Here is a 17,739-nt window from a genome sequence, read left to right on the forward strand (position 1 = left end):
AACCTGTAATTTTGGGATTAGTAAATAATCATGAGAATCGAAGTTGTGTGTTTTAATCTTCTGCACACGTAGTCAGGGCAAGCATGGATATGATATGAACAGGCTTTCAAATATCTTGCCATGAGTAATAAAAAAATGCTTAAATAAAAAAAATATACAAATCAAAGTGAGTTCTCACGCTATAGGAAGACACGCCACCGGGATTAGTATTATACCTCAAGATCACGAGGCAGTACATAAATCCCCCGAAATCCATCAGAACAAAACCTGCTAGTTATCCTGTGAAAGTGGGTTTTTCGTGCAGCGAAGCAAAAAGATTCTTATTGTACCTCAAGATCACGTGGCGTTACACAAATTCCCCGAAATTCTTTAACTGAAAATTAATCCTAAATTTGAAAAACACCGTCAATTTACGTGTTGCATATTCTTCCGTTTAACGTATATTGATAGAAAAATTTTCCGATGTCGAAATTTTGGTAATATCGGTACTAACTTGACAAAGTTGCTTATTACATCATATTTTTGTTTTATTATCAATTTATGAAAGCAAATAAGACACAAAAAATCACTATCCGCGTTCAACCGCGAGCTCGTCGCGATGTTCGTTAAAATTAAAAATGAATTGTTAATTTTTTCAATTATCTTCCAACTATTTCGTTACAATGATATTGTAGAGATTATAAATCGCTGATTCGGTGCCAATGTTGGCAGAATGGCCGATACCGATATATAGCAATAATGTATATGCAAAAATGCAAGTTAGGTGGAGTGCATACCAATGCGACAATAAAATTCGTGACCTGGCTGACATTTTTAATTTACAGAATCGTATGATCATAAAATCATATTTTACTCCACTGTCAGGGTATAACATCATTTCAATTTTTATGTGATCATACATCTATTATAATTTATAATAAACTTCAGTAGACTCGCGAACGCATAACCGCATCTTTCTCATCTTTAATTATGTTCGATAACCACTAACAATTTTGTTTTTGAGGAAAATCCCCAAACCCAAACGAAAATATGTGTTTGCGTTCAGAAATAACAATTCAAAAATTGTTAATAGAAAAATGCGTTTTGAAAAAATACCGTCTACGGGCTTTAACGTAAAAATATAGGAAATGATGAAAAAGAAGTTTTTTTCAAAAGAGACGGTTTAGCTCTGTTTTTTCAGTCTTTTGCAAACTGTTTGTTTCAACGGTATATGTAATGTAACTGCGGTGTATAGGTAGGACGTCAATAGACTTAAAAGCAATTTCAATTATAAATCTGCCAATTTGAAAAAAAACATCAAATGAATGTCATGCAGCGTCGCAACCTTCAAAAGTTACCAGAGTTCTGTAAAGGTGTAATAATCATATTATCTTATGTCCATTACCTTTTGCATTACAGTTTATGCTATATATAATCATGTTCCTTTTTGCCAATACGTAGATGCTGTTTTTCATGAGAATTTCGTCCGAAATAGAACGGATAAATGTTTTAAGTTATTGGACATTGCTTTCTAGATTAAAGTAAATGCGATTTAAAATACCATTTGCTTCTAATTGCAGTTAAAGGTGTGACGATATCACCTTTTTGCCGATACCGATAACGATTTGATGACAACAAAAATCAGTAGCGTTAACGAGACAGATGCCACGAGCGTGATCTCTCCGCGAAAAAAATAAGTTCAGTTATAATCATATATGTACTAACTTACCTTTTAAAACATTCTGGATCAGAAGAAAGAGCTGAATATATCAGAATTATCGGTCTATTTCCAGCCGATACCGAGATCAAAAATTGGCGATATTGCTCGTCGTGATCGCAGTACATGCAAATTTTATGCAGTTTCCATATAAAACTACTTGCTGACAAATGACAGTGAAAATAGCCAACCATTATCATAGGAAAGCTCACGTAGAGCAATAGTATATATTTCTAGTTATTTTTCTTCGTTCATTTTTTTAGTTGATATACATCGAATAATTTTAGTGTATCATCGACATGGCGCCTCTCAACTATTGGAATCGTATTACGATCATTCTCTTAGTATGTGCCCAGACTTTTGTGACCGGATCTCATTTTCGCGGTGGAACCGTATCTTGGAAACATAAGTCTTCCGCTGGAAATACACATCGTGTAAGCCACTACTTATAATATGATTTTTTTACTAAATTGAAAGTCACAAAGTTTAGCAATGACCAATGTTTATTGTAGCTAAATTTATACAATAAAAGATCGAGTATTTAATTTTACTGTTTTCCTAAATTGTTTCTGTTGTTATTGTTTGGACATGGCTCAATCGCTTTTAAATTTTAAGTAGTGGAATAAATTTTTTTTCTGTCGTGATGTTTAATTTTCTAGTTTATTGTCCGTGTAATGTGCAGTAATTGTTTGCTCTATTAAGTACGAATATAAAAACTATGTCTCATTTCGGATAATTTTACGGAACATGTGGTAGAATTACACCAGATTTTTTAAAAAGTTAAACCGATTAGAAGGACGCAAAGTTAAAGCATTGGTAATTCTTTAGATCGAATTTAGTTTTCGTTTTGGATGGAGGCGAGACTCCTATGCTTCTTGCACCGACGCAACGATTCAAACCCAAACGCTTGGATATGATGGAGGTAATTGGATCTTGGATAGTAGAGGAAGCAGCACGGATTTTCCACGATCGGTGGAAATCAAATGTACAACATTTGATCCGTCAGAAAACTGGGCATATGGATACAATGACTTCGAGGCCAATATTACAGCAAATGGGCCTTTCAGTATACAGTGAGCCATAAAAATTCAGCTTATATACTTTTATATACTTCTGCTTGAGCGTACACATGGTTAGGCAAAGTTGTAAATACATAGGCTACTCATTTCCAGTTCATGTACTCATACCACTATGATGTAATAAATATTCATTATTATTATTTGCTCAATAATTTTTATATGCGTCGAAGAGAATCACACCAAGGTTACAAGATTATTTTAAGCCAAAATATAGTTGGGTACATTTTCTCAGTAAAGTTTATAAACTCGCTTGACTGAAGTCCGACAATACGGTTCATTTGAACAATCGCCAATGGAAATTTAAAAGCCCATACTCAATTACCAAATATTAAATTCAGTGGCCAAAAATGGTTTTGAAGCGCATTTGCTCTTTCGGTGTAAATTACTTGAAATTATGGTGTTAAGGTTATTTAAAAATGTTGGACGTTCGACTTATTCCTGCTGTCATGTCAAACTTTGATACCATATCTGAGATATATTTTCAGGTTTACTGGTAATGCCTGGATTGGCGGATTAGAGTTTGGTGCAAATTCCGGCTGGTCAGTTGGTCTGTTTAGCATAGATCTTATAGTTCGATCGGACAGTGGATACCCGAATAATCCACCTGCGACATTCAGTTTGCCTGTCATAAAGTAAGTAAATTTTAGCCGTATGGGCTAGCCATGCAATTAAATTATACCTACAAATGAATGTCCAATGTCTTCATTTTCCAGATTACAAGCGAATTGTCAACGTGTCATCGATATTCTATACTTAGACAGAGACAATGACACAGTTACTTGTCGATACGGCGCTAATAGTCAGGAGTGCGGCGGAATATGTGGTCAATTTTCCCATTTTACTCTTAACGAGGTACTTTATTACTTATCGATTTTAATCGGTAAGTATGTTGATAGGTATTTGTCTGTCTGTTTGTTTGTCTGTCTGTTAAATGCACGCGATATCTCACGAAAGCAAGATTGAATCTGCTCCAGATTTTGCGTGTGCATTCATCATATGTCGTACCAGTAGCCTATTGAATTTGGATGAATTATGTCGTATAATTAGCGAGTTAATAATTATTTAGTAATGGGACACAAGATGTCACTATGGATTAAGAGCGCTGTTTTGGGATCCACTAACTTTCGATCGATAAGTCTTCGGTCTCTGACCGATATTCTCGTTATGATATTGAACTGAAAATTATGACAAATTCTATGTTTTTTCTCAAAACTTATTATCATTGAAGGAAAAATGTCAAATAACCTACGATGGATTGAGTTCTGGCAACCGATTGGTCCCAGTGGCTCTGATGTTGTCCGATCACCCAAAGCGAAATATAACGATCGGAGGAAAACCTGTCTCTGCAACTGATTCAATGAGTTCCATTCCTCTGCAATTCTTAGTCAGTAGTAAGTTATGGATTAGTTAACAATTTTACTACCAATTCAGTATTTGCTGACAAACTTGAGAGCTCAAACTCTTCTTGTTAGCAAAATAATTTCCTTGCTCTCCAAACTGTTTAATATCATTTTTATGTTTTTGGGAAAAATTTAGGTGAGGTGTGCAAACTGTTGGGTCAATAAATGGTCCTGTCGCATGGACAGTGTAAGTAAGGATCGTTGCAACCAGTAAATTATAATTCGTAGAAAAACTTTTTTCAAATTGACTGTCACCGTATTTAATTTATAATGGGATTAATAATTCCTGTCTCAAATATTTTACGTTTACAAAGTTATTAAAAATAGTTGAATGAATGAATTTTTCTTAATTTGTAAAACTCTACTTTTTAAATCAAAAACATATACTAATTTAAATTAATTGAACAGTTTTTCGCCCTAACAATGCCTTTATTCTTTGCAAAAAATGATAAAATATCGATATATAAGCAACAACGAATCTAATAATAATTAGTTATTATTTACTATTTTCGGATCTTTCTTTACCGCAGACCCGTTTATTACAGAAATTGAATGGCAATTCCAGTGGCGTAGCAAGACTCTCGAAAATCGACGACTCCTTGGCATTGTTACGTAACAAAACGATTTGAACAGAACTACCATCAACGTTATAAGATGTGCATTACTGGTTTTGCAATGCAGCTTTTGGTTTTGCGGCTCAAATTTCTAAATTCTAACCGCTTGGCCCCTTTACGCTGTGGGCCCTTCTGCGACCGCGGGGTTTGCAGGGGTGGATGCTACGCCAATGGGCAATTCATTATCAGTAATGTTTTTTTTATCAGCAATTGTAACAAAGTAATAAAAAGTAGTTTATAATAAGCGATAATAAACTCTTGTCATGAAGGTCACACTGGTACACAATAATCTCATTTTTAGTTTTTCCATCTAATGATGCATGCGACTTGATTCCAACGTATCCAAATTTTGGAATACCAGAGAATGCTGTTGTCGACATTACTCAAACTAACGGAGTTCTCAACAATACTCTTTATGCCAATCCTAGCACCACACAAATAGCGTGAGTTGCTTAATTTTCATTTATACCGTACCGCCTACTATTTTTGTTTTGTGAATTACAGTAATCAGTTTTTTTTTTATTCAAATTTGAACTATACGTGTATACGTGTACTCAAGTAAAAGCAGAAGAACATTTGATATGATCTATTAGCACCTATTAAACACTTGGTTACAAAGAAATATATATACCAAGGTTTTGGTGATTTAGTTGCAGTTTATTATTGAATACCACAGTCTGAATATAATTGTATCATATTTTATTGCGTACGTATCATCAAGAATTTTTAGGGGTGCGATAATGGAATATTATCTTAATTATTACACAAAACGTGAACTGAGTTTGTGATCATTGCCAAATGACTTGCTTCAAAGCGTCAGTCAACTGTAAAATTGACCATGTTCAACCACCGAAACCACATGGGGAAACTTCGTAACCAATAATGTGTACACAGTACACACTGAGTGCAGCAGACCAGTTATTATTTATTGAATATATTCTGACTTATTTCAATTTTCAAATAACTTCAATGGATATCATTTTTTTGCGAAAGAGATGGAAGCATTACAAAAAACGACGTGCTTTTATATGGCAATCTGGTCGTTGGTCTATTTATGTCTTGCTGGTATATTCACAAACCTCCGAAAGTATTTGCTGCTACTATAATACACTATCATTACCAAATGTCTTATTTTCGGTAAAAGCATTACATGTCGTTTTGTGATTACATGTTTATGCGTTTAGATATAATATAATAGGACATTGTGTGCGATATAAGAAATTGACTTTTGATCATTTTTTCCTATAGGCAAAATTCCTTATCGCGCTCATGTTTGTAACTTTTTGGCAAAGGATGTTTTGCTAAAAATGAAAAAAAGTTTCACGCCTACATGTTCGGCTAATTTGTTCCTTCCCAAAGTTGTGGCAACAGAGCTGACCCTCCATGTGTATTTATTCAAGCTTTGCTCTATTGTTTTTCAGCATAATTCGCTTCATCATTCTCGGACCACTTGGTTTACAATATTCATCTGTATACTTGTTTGATAGTGGAATATATGCTACAAATATTATATGGATTCCATCGTCAGACCAGGGAGGCACACATAGAATATGCTACCACGCGGTGGATGCAAATAAGTATGAATTATTTACCAATGATTCCGCTATCAAAAGTAATAATCATTCGGTAATCGTGACAGTTACAGTTTAATTTTGAAGATTAACATGTTCTTTAGAATGAGAAAATGGGAAATATTGGTTTCATTCAACTTTTTTAACATTTCTCTGTGAGATGTTATCTCAGCTTGCTGGGCAGTTCCACTTGCTTCTTTATAATTGCGCCATGGTCTTTTTGAATTTAAATTTTTACATTGATAAAAAAAGCAATGATAGATGATGGTTATGATGTTTCCTTCTGAATTATTCCGAACTTACCATTCGCGCTGTTTTTGTTTTTTTTATACAGTAAAAATGGCCTGCAGCGATGCTTCAGTGTTGTGGTACCAGGTAAGAATATTAAATGTTATTCATAATCCCATCCACTTTCGGTCAAGTTATACTATTTACATGGAGCTTCGAAATTTACACCCTACGAACTTAATAATCTCCTTGTATTGTTCGTAAGCACTAACATGGGTACTCCCGAAGTATGTGAACCAAGATGGCGGACACCGGAACGTAGTATGTCTACCTAGTTAGGGTTAGGCCATAATTTTGTTCCAATTTTCCTCATTGTATTACATTCTATTAAGAGTTTGGGTAATTGGCAAGTGATTCCCGTAGTATTTGTACCTAAATATATGGCCTAATCCTAATCTGGTGCACATACTACATTTCGGTGTCCGCCATCTCGGTTTTACATACTTCGGAAGTGCCCTAAAATGTATTTGATGTATCTAGAGGCTAATTTTAATCATATTTTTGTGTTTATTAAAAGAAACCTCAAATTTGTGCGACAATGGCTACGAAGGATCAGGAGGTTCTTCTGTTTTTGACCCTGCAACAGGAAAATGCTCTTGTACGCGGTCATGCTGGGAATTATCTTCAGACGAAAAATCGTGTGTTCGTGAGTTGTTTATTTTATTTCTGAAAGAATGAAGGTACAGCATTATGACAAAACTTTATGAGTGAATAAAGTTTTTCTCATCGTATTGTACAAATGAATCAATATTTGAGCACAAGTAATATTTCAGCTTTTATGAATGTGTCTTGCAATGGAGTTGATATAGATCTTACAATTGCCGGTTGTGCCTCCACCAAAACAATCGTAGCAGGTTCAACAAGTTGGTTTTTCTCCCAAAGTCAATGTCAATCTGCCAAAAGAAATTCAAATTACGAACTGAGTTTTGATGCACAAGATTGTGGAGTTTCTTGGCAGGTAGGAATATTTGAAAATGTGTTTGTCAAACTGTTTTTAAAAAGAATTGAGTAAAAAGCGTGGTTACAACTTATCCCTCTTCTGTGGTAAGAGAACATGCTATTAACGGGTACTTAGTCAACATCATCTAAAATCTAAGACAAATATATGTACGCTGAGTTTGTAACTATAGAAAAAGACACATCACTGGAAAAAAACATTTACGCGTTTCGAATTGGATTGTGGAGTCGAAGTTTAAGAATGGTTGCGGGTATTGAAGTCACATTTTTCCGCAATAACGTATCAGAAACCGGCAAATAACGTGCATACGCTAATATTTTTTGCTTGAATAAATAGCCATGGCTTTGCGTATGAATAAAATAAAGTCTCGTAAAAGGAGACTCCTATTGTTTTTCAAAAGCTTGAGTGAGTAAAGGTTGTGTTGAAATGGAAGTGCGCCATGTTGGCCATTTAATTCTTGCTCATTAATCATTCTCACATTATCTGTACGGCATCTTTTTTCGTAATTAGCTTATTTTCTGGAGCTTGTCAAAAACAATATTACTTGTAATTGTTTACAGATTAGCTCCGCATTCATTGAATATGCAATGAATATATGGATATGGGAATGTACACAGTTTGGTCTTACTGTGAGAGGTCAGTGGTTGAATGTCCCAGTTGTTTGCAGTGTTCCATTATCACAGAATTTTATCGGGATCTTTCATCCCAGTTCCTGACTTAATTGATAATTTTCTTCCAAAAGAAATAGCCATTGTTGGAATGGGAACTTTCACCTTGTTTTTTCACTTTTTTCGGACCAACTCTTTTGCGGTAAGTATTCTATTATTGAAATACAATGAGTTAATTTTTTTAGAGAGTAATTTTATTATGTTTTGCTTTTTAACTACCGCTTATTACTTGAAAACGATAGCAATGTTTGAATATATGAAAACAAGGTTCCAATGCTAGATATTGGTGTTTGCATAATATGTAATATAATGGCGGTAATTCATGAATCAATATGTAACAGATAAATGTTAGGTAAAATATCAAGTTTTTTAGGTATTAAAGTTAGTTTGGAAAGAATTAAAAATCCCAAAGCGAGTTTAACCATCTTAAGCAGTAAAACAACTTTGAAATCGATTGTTCGATAAGTTGAGAAAATAACGATTTTTCTTCCACAACAACAGTTAAGTTGAAAGATCCATAAGAACTTTTCGTGTCCAATAATAATTTTTTTCTCCTCCTTTATTAGTCAAAATATGGAATACGTGACTTTCCGCTTGAGGTTGATGTGAATAATGAATTATACTTTTCACTTGGTGCTGTTGGTCGCGATGGATTGATGTTTTTTACTGAGAAGTGTGTTGCCACGACCTCTAGCGTGGGAACTTCTAACACTTTGAGTTATACTTTTATTGAAAATGGGTGAGTTTTATAAAATATTTTGATACTCATTTATTAGAAAAAAGATTTTGTAACAGAATATGTGTCCACAGATAAAATATTTTTGTCATAAAATAAGAAATTGAACATTATATACAATTTTTTATTCTGATTATTATATTCCATTTTAGAAATAGTTGAATGAACCCCCATTAAACTACTTTAATTAGACAATAATAATGAAGCTGCAATTTCGACATAAATAGCTTTACAATAAATGGCATTGTTGGCCTTTAATGTCACAATAATGATCATTCGGTTTTTGAACATTGAAAGCTGCTTTTAAAGATCACATTAAACAGTTCTTTAAAATATTTTCATTACCAATATAATCGTGTTTACAGTTGCCTTCTCGATCCTACTTTAAAGAAATACAATTCACCTTCGATGGAGAATCGATACAGCATTCAAGCTTTTGCGTTTGACGCAAATCTTCTTGCTGAAAAACAGGATACTGTAATTCTCATCCAGGTAGTAAATATTACAATTGAAATCTTACGCAATATATAAAGAGTAACGTTTAATATACTATAGTAAAATGTATTGAAAAGTCGTGGGAGATTTGAAGAAAGGTCAAGTATGTAATTTTAAATCTGACCTGCTTTGGGATTTTTTAATATACTTCTACGGTGATAGATGGCTCATTTTAATATTTTTCCAGTGTCAAATACTTATTTGTGATTCGACCCAAAACAACACGAGATGTTCTCAAGGTTGCATACCTTCTATCGGAAGAAAAAGGAGGTAAATTTTTGTTGTAAAAATACGCTGTTCCAATGCAACCGCTTCTATGGTTCTAGTTTCTAATTTGTATTTGTCTTTGGGTTTTAATTTTTCACCGAAATTTTTTATTCACGTCCCACGTATTCCTGCATTCCAGATCTGCCACAGAAGAAGAATTTGTGGAACACGAAAATGATGATGACAATGATGAGAAATTTGAAGAAATAACACAATCGCCTCCTCAATTCATTGATACTAAAATTATTCTTCTGGGAAATTCGGAGAAGAATGGTAAGCGTACATGCTTTGTTTTACTATTTTCTACGTTAGGGTATATGAACTAATGATATTTGTGGAACGTAAAACCTGCTTGAAAAATTGTTTCAGAAGACTCAGAAACTTGAAAATTGAATAATACAAAACTTTTTAAAGAATATCATTGTAAAAGTTAAAACTAAACAAATAAAACACAAATGGCAAGATTTGTGCAAATTCATCAAATGCTTTAATCATTAATGTAAAGATATAATAACTTTCTTTAAAAGTAAAAATAACTGTATATCTTGTTTCAAGATGACAACAATCAATTTCTGCAATGGATTCTGATTGGTGGTGGAATATTTGTATTGGTGCTCGTTGTTCTTGTGATTTTGCTTGTGATTATGTGCAAGAAGTCACAAACCCCCATCCAGTCTAAAATCGTAAATGTTGAGACTGATGGTGAAATGTATACCACAAATTCGACTTACCTCTCTAAGCAGTAAGCTGTTACACTGCCGCTTTTGAACTTTTTTATAACCCTAACATTTTGATTACGTTGTTTCTTGGTTTTGTCCTGATGTAGGCTAATTTTTAATCTCAAATGCAGTATATCTAAGTTTAAGCGAAGGTGGAACTGGATGCGTTGTGTGTTCTTTTGAATGTTTTGCTAATCTCTGTTTTACACCTGCAGGAATCCAATATATGATTTTCTTCCAAGTAGGCTAATGAAGTTCGCATGAACTGTTATCATCTTGATATAAAGATTTCTATCTGTCTGTTCTATTCTAAGTGTTTTATTTGAATAATCTAATCGTTTTGATGAGATCTAAGGCTATTCTCACACATAAAGTCGACAACTCTAAAATCAATTTCAATATTTGGTAATATTTTTCATCTTTCCTTTATTAATATTCTGTAAATATAACAAACAAAAGCAATAGAAAAGCTGATATTATTGTTTGTGTAATTAATATTACTTCAGGTATTAAAACAAAAGAACGCAATTAGTAAATTCAGCTTTTTTAAGCTCGAAGAAACTAATATGAATTACTAATTAATGACATTGCATCTCGTGTAAAATAATAAGTGATAAGAGTGCAGATGTAAGACAACATAATTTCTGTATAAGAATTAATTTAGGTTTAAGTTATCATTTTGATATAATAACTTGGGGGTAATTGATATATATTATACAAAATTTTTTTATAAAAAAAAAAACATACGAATTGGTGATCGATAAAGAATTAAACATTGTATTGTTCATCTGAGAAACTCCGTTATTTTTTTGTATATCTTACATAGTAAATATCGTGAAATCTTAGTCTAACGTCTTCGAGCAGTGTCGTCTGTTTCGTAAATTTCTAGCAGTAGAATATTTCTTGAACTTTTTTAAATTAAAGTAGCATAGAAAATATTTACAAAAAAAAAGACATGAAAATGAAATGCATAATAAGGTTCTTGGACTCTGTATGTACAGTTGATTTTTATTGTTAACAAATATTAGAACCCTGAACATTAGAACAAAATGAACAAAATTTGTATCTTCTAAACATATATTAATAATGACCTATGACAGAATGCAAAGCACTGTTCTCCAAAATAAAAAATGTTACCAACTTTTGCAGAACCTAGTCTAGTGCTAGTGATATATATATATAGATATACAACCTTGTTTAACAAAGCCTGCTTGCGGTACTTTATGATGTAATAGTGTCATAGCGAGATAACGACGTGTTGATATTTAGAGACTTCAGAGGGCACGGAGTGGACATATGGATCGTTTTGTTATTATGTTCTTTTTCTTTGCCATAGAATTTTATCATTATGAAAAAAATCTTTTCTCTTTGATAAAAGGTATTTTTCACTAGAAGGGCATTACTTTTATTTATTTCAAATATGTCTGTGAGCTCTATGGGATTCGTTTTGTTGTGTGCTATGACGTCACCAAAATGTGCTCACCTTGTGGCGGTTCCGCAAACTCATATCGGCGGATCTCGTGCTCAGCGAAAGTCGGCGGATCTCGTACTTAGCCAAAGTGGGGAGTTTCTATGGGAAACGGTAGACTGTGGGACCTGATCTGGTATTACAGAAGTGACTCGGATCAGTTGGTATTGATGAGCATAGCTCTCTTTTTTAAATTTTGTTGGCAACTCTCAATGATTCAGATACATTTCCTGCACTAGAGTTTCGCGGAATGCTTGACGGAGTCGGGATCGTGGAGGAAGAGTCGTGAACGAATTTCTCCCTGACTCTTCCAATAGCGATTTGAATGATTCTCCAGTATTCTCGTCGAAATCGCCTGTTCAATACCACATATATTATGGGGTTTAGGGAACTATTGAACCAGGACATGTTGGATGCTGCCATATGCCATCTCACATCAATTTCACGTCTGTAAACATAATATAAGGCTAAGTTATGGACTCTCGCTGAATTGACTTATATATATAAAAAATCAATCAACTATCCCAAATTGCAATCGACAAACTCGGAACATGATGTGTAATATTATATCGCGAGTATAGTTCTAGTCCCATTTTTTTTCACTGAAAAGGCTCTTGAGTCTTGCTTGCCCACTGTCATACAAAAGCCGGGATATGCTAGGCTGGAATTTATGACTGGGCATGGCCTTTAATGGGACATGGGGTGATTACAGTTTTCCTGAACGTGAAGTCAGGCAATTGAAGGTAATAAAATAAGGTACTAAATGAAGATTTACAATTTTACATGGATGTCACATATTCCGCAATAAATACTTAAAACCTTTTATTTCTATAAATTGTGTACAGCACAATTGCTTCCTATGTACATAAATCAGCTCATTGATATACTTTTTTTATCAATGTGTATAGATTACGAGTATCCGGAATATACACATTTTTGCCGAAGTTCTATTGGGTCATATTACCATAAGATATTTCGGATATGAATCAGAACATGACAGTCTCGAGTGCAACAACATAGGTTGGCTCAACGGTAAAAGGCTAAGTCGAGGACGTGATGGAGCATCCGTTACCGCTATAGTCATTTCCGGAGGCCAAGTTTTTGTTTGTTTAATTCAGAGTGATGAATGAGCCTATTCAGAGAATGAGCCTATTTGATTGGAATATTACAAAGAATTTTGCCACTACTGAAACCAAAAGCTCACTGGTCATAAGTATTTTATTCTGATTTAAAAAGATCAAACAAAACTCTTTTATAGTTTCAAACTTAGTTCCAATTTGGCCGACAGAGATTAGATAAAATATCTAATGAAAATATTGAATTTTACCTGTTTGGCAGAAGGTTAACAATCACACTCGGCAAAAATGTTATCATGAATGCAACACAGATGACAACACTTATCACCAACATTCGACTGTCTTCTTTACTTCGCCTAATAACAAAATATTCCTTTATATGTTAGCAACAACCTGCCTAACGATTTCAGTGTTTTTAAAAAAGTATTATTGATCAAAACTCTATGCAAATATTACAAAATATGTTCAATATTATTCATTAAAAAATAACTTTTACTTTTACAACACTTTTAAAAATTCTAAAAATAGCAACAACACAGCATACCTTTTAGCTTGTATAGAACGTTGACTCTTTGTTTTGTTCAATGCCGGCTTTCCAACAATGCTTCTGCCTTCCTTGCCTTTTATGGTGGCCTGTACAACAATAGCCGTAAGGACTGTTTATATTGTGTTTGAATGAAAGAGAGTGATAATTATTTAAAATTGTGTACATAATTTGAATCAAGTATCAAATTGGAACTATTGAAAGATCCGCATGCAGCACATAGATTAAAAATATGCGTATGGCATAGAGTCTTTGTCTACGACTCTTTGTCTAAAATAAGTTGCCACACGTGTGCAGCATTTAAAAATGAGTAAGATATCCAATATGACTTCTAAAATATACTTCCTTTCTTTGTCGTGTAAGCACGTTTTTAGTATAATTGTTGTAGACCATGTTCGATCAAAAAACCTAAAATACTTACATTATTCATAGTTCCCATCTTGTTAGTGAGTTTATTTCGTCTTTTGTGTACGAATGTGAAAATGACAGCATACATCAGAATCATTCCAATCAATGGCACAAATTGAAATAAAACCCGCGTGAACTGAGCGAATGAAATATTGTGTATGTTTATTTAGACTTTCCATTATAAAACGATGAATTCGGTCAATGAAAGAAAATATTTTCTTAATTTAATTGACATAGATCGGAATATCTATATTGAAAATAACGCAATTGAAAATCTAATCTGTAGTATATACAATTAGGTAAATTAGAGGGTCTGGAAATACATTGGATGTGCGCTGGATTTCTATAAATATTAACAACACTGTTGTGTAAATGAGAATGCGATGTTGTTCCAATTTTTGTCTATTTGTTTCACTCCTATATATATCTTATATAATATATTTATCTGACCTAAGTCTGTTTATCAATGAAAATTGGTCGAGGTTTCACGTTGAAATATTTGACTCATTTTGTAACTTAATTAATGAAACAAGAAGGCAATCTTATTTTATATAGACACGAAAGTCGCTCTTAGGGAACTGTTCCTTAAGGCCCAATAATTTTGAGTTTGCAATACGAATGTAGTCGAGGAACGCAAAATAAGAAGTGTTCTATGAATTGAAATAATACAAAAAATTCCTGGTAAAATATAGGTTTCTATAGATCCTACAGGACTCTGAAGAAATTTGACAATAGGAAAAAAGGATCGAATTCTCTAATCTTTAGGTACTGAAGTTTTAAAACAGATTTGTCCAATAATTGCAAAGAAAAGTCCTTTTCTTTCAATAAAAACAATAACCACAATAACGAGAATTTAAAAAAAAAAAACGATACATATACAACATATGGTCATACCTCGTGCCCGAAGAGGCAAATACAAAGCTACACCTCAAAGCTTTAAGAATTCAAGTTTTATCATAGTATGAGATTGAGATCATATTTTTCAGCATCTGGAATCTTTATTATCTGCAATACAAAAATTTCTTACCTGCATATACGGGTCCCACCCTGTATTCGGTGGTAGACAGATGAAAGTACATAAAAATTGCTTTGTGTTGTAACCAGTTAAACCGTAGAGAGGTGCATGGCAAGTGGAATGAGTGCCAACCAGGAAAGGAAGTAAAAAGGCTGGGGCACATATGTTGCAGACTATCAGTATCCAAATCATTCTGTGAATTAAAGTTAATCGGACATTTGACAAATAATAGTGATAATAAAACCTCTACGAAAATGGAGAAATTTATTTAACATATGAACACTTTAATTTGTGTATGATCGTACCCCAAAATTTCAGTAACTGAAGACAGTAAAGTTATGTTCTCCTTATAGAATACCTTTCAAATGAACTAAGTTCTGTTTTTTGAACTCACCCTGTAGTTTTAAAATTCATTTTGAAGTATTTTAGTACTAAAACTATTCTCTAAAAACAACGCGTTCTTACTGTTTGGAACTAAAGAACAGAATTGTTTTCATTCATGTGCAAAATATCATAAAATATAAATCACTAGCTCCAAATGTTTAGTTGTCTCCAACAAAAATTAAATTACCTTTCCTTACAGAACCAAATCTTGTATTTTCCTGGAAAAATTGCACCGATAAACCTATTCGCTGTGATAGCAACCAGAAATACAACTGACGTATATCCACAACAGAAATAGTTGAATGCTTGCAGTCGGGCTGTGAACGAATCGTTTCCAAATGGCCTGATCAGAGAAAAATAATATAAAGTGGAAAAAACCTGCAAATTTTGACTTTTTTTATGTATATACTAGAAAATTATTTATCGGAACGGACAGATTTGTTCTGACGCGTTATCTTTAGACTGGTTTCGTGGACGAGAGTACCACGTTGCAGTTCATATATTTGATCATTTTTCTTTTGCAAAAAACATGTGCACCAAATAAAAAACTTGAAAGTTTTGTTCAGCTTACCATTCCATTTGAATGTATCCAGCCACATTGAAAGGAATCATACAAGTCGATGTATAAAAATCAATCACAGCGAGATTAAGAAGAAAAGCATTGAAAGACGTTCGAAGTTTCTTGTTTGCAACATATGTTAATATGGTCAACATGTTACCAAACGAACCAATAAAAATGGTCCAAAATCCAATTGCTATACCGAAATGCCTAAAATGAAATAAAATGAAAAGAAAAATTTTAGTCATGTGTGATAAAATATCATTACTCACTTATAAGTGATTTAAATATTGCATTTAATAATCTTTAGAAGATCGGTTATTTTGATAATATTCCAATTTACCTAACTGTGTTTCACGATGAAATTAATGTAAAATCGTAGAAATTGTAACGTGAGTGTGACAGTAATTTTAATTTAAATTGGCTGGTTAATTTTGTAATAAAAATAACTCTAAAATAACACGCTTGTCAAAATCTAATTAGGTTAATCCTATTTGTGGACTAATTTCAAAAAAATAAAACAGAAAAAAGCCTATTTTATATTATACAATGGACAAAATATCTGTGAATTGATTATTTATTCACAATGTAATTATGCCCACTGAATAATTTACTATTGTCGTTTTAAAACTTTCTTATACTAGATATATTCATTATTTTAGTGTACGCTATTAATATTAATACCAAATGATGAATTTATTTGACCACCAGACCAGTACTTTAACGAATGCTAAGATGAGTAAAATAGGTTTATTTCTTAATATAATGCCGATTTATGTTTTATTCAGTCAGATGGCATCAATGAGATATGTATTGATTGTAGTTGTTTTTACTCAATAACAAGAACGAAATTCAATAAAAAATATATCAGAAATAAAAGGAGACAATACATGCAAGCATCAGATTATTGAAATTAAAAACAAAACGCGGAATTAATAATATCATACTTAAGGTAGTTAGAATCTAGCCGAGATAAGCAATCAAACAATAATTCTCAACGCGACATACTTTATTATTATTGTAGTCATTATTCAAGACACAAGGTATGAATTCGATAAATTTTGAATAAAAGTATTCGAAATGTAAAGATTGTCCAGCAAAAAAAACGGTTTTGTGTGATAAAAGAAAAATTATATTTTCGCGAGCTTCGTGAAGCATCAAGCAATTCAGGTCATATGTAAATTCTAATTTTGCATATCTTTAGCGATCATTTTCCTTGAGTCAAACAGGGGCACGCGGAAGAACGATTGTGATCATTCAGTGTGAAACTGGATAACCATATACTGAGTCTACATTTCTTCGTTTTATTTTTTCCTCATTTTTTTCTTATGCATCACTCTAATTAATATTTTCAATCGACTTTCTTTGCGTCATTCAGTGAATAATTGAAAACAGGGAAGTGAAACTTCCGATCCAATTATGGCGATCACTACGATCAAGAATCATCGTTTCTCATTCCCGAGTTTTCATTATGATGCATGTTCCAGTGGCATCCATAATATATATATCATATAACAATGTCAATGTTGTCAATTTAATACAATTATAAGAATTTTCAATTACGTGATTTTAGAAGCCTCACAATGCTTTTGGTTTATTACATTCTTTTTCGAAAAATTGAAATTTACTCTCACCTGAAAGCTATTGAATTCACCCTTTCTTCAAGATCTTCCGAGGTGAGATTTGTCATTTTCTTTTCAGTAGTGTATTTTTCAAACACATTCAAAATATAATTCCAATTTTATGTAAATAAACAATGCATAAATAAATTTTCTAAAAAAAATACATTTGACG

General features: G+C 32.9%; 2 protein-coding genes across 2 annotated transcripts; one reads left to right on the top strand and one right to left on the bottom strand.

Annotated features, from left to right (window-relative positions):
- The first annotated feature begins 1,940 nt into the window (after positions 1 to 1,940).
- LOC120328786 (uncharacterized) lies at positions 1,941 to 8,981 on the top strand. The gene is made up of 12 exons (XM_039395328.2): positions 1,941 to 2,130; positions 2,525 to 2,769; positions 3,261 to 3,407; positions 3,489 to 3,627; positions 4,004 to 4,166; positions 5,091 to 5,232; positions 6,211 to 6,366; positions 6,695 to 6,735; positions 7,166 to 7,294; positions 7,422 to 7,606; positions 8,167 to 8,416; positions 8,841 to 8,981. Exons 1-11 carry the CDS (start codon positions 1,996 to 1,998, stop codon positions 8,320 to 8,322), a joined length of 1,638 nt encoding a protein of 545 aa, XP_039251262.2. The 5' UTR covers positions 1,941 to 1,995; the 3' UTR covers positions 8,323 to 8,416; positions 8,841 to 8,981.
- Positions 8,982 to 11,223: 2,242 nt separating this feature from the next.
- LOC120328787 (protein trapped in endoderm-1-like) lies at positions 11,224 to 17,739 on the bottom strand. Its single transcript, XM_039395329.2, has 8 exons — positions 17,580 to 17,739; positions 15,958 to 16,155; positions 15,574 to 15,729; positions 15,015 to 15,195; positions 14,001 to 14,123; positions 13,580 to 13,668; positions 13,287 to 13,391; positions 11,224 to 12,407 (listed from the first exon to the last, which is right to left on the bottom strand). The coding sequence occupies exons 1-8, from the start codon at positions 17,633 to 17,635 to the stop codon at positions 12,149 to 12,151; spliced, it is 1,167 nt and encodes a 388-aa protein (XP_039251263.2). The 5' UTR covers positions 17,636 to 17,739; the 3' UTR covers positions 11,224 to 12,148.

Source organism: Styela clava, chromosome 7 (assembly GCF_964204865.1).
Source record: "Styela clava chromosome 7, kaStyClav1.hap1.2, whole genome shotgun sequence".
Taxonomy (NCBI): domain Eukaryota; kingdom Metazoa; phylum Chordata; class Ascidiacea; order Stolidobranchia; family Styelidae; genus Styela; species Styela clava.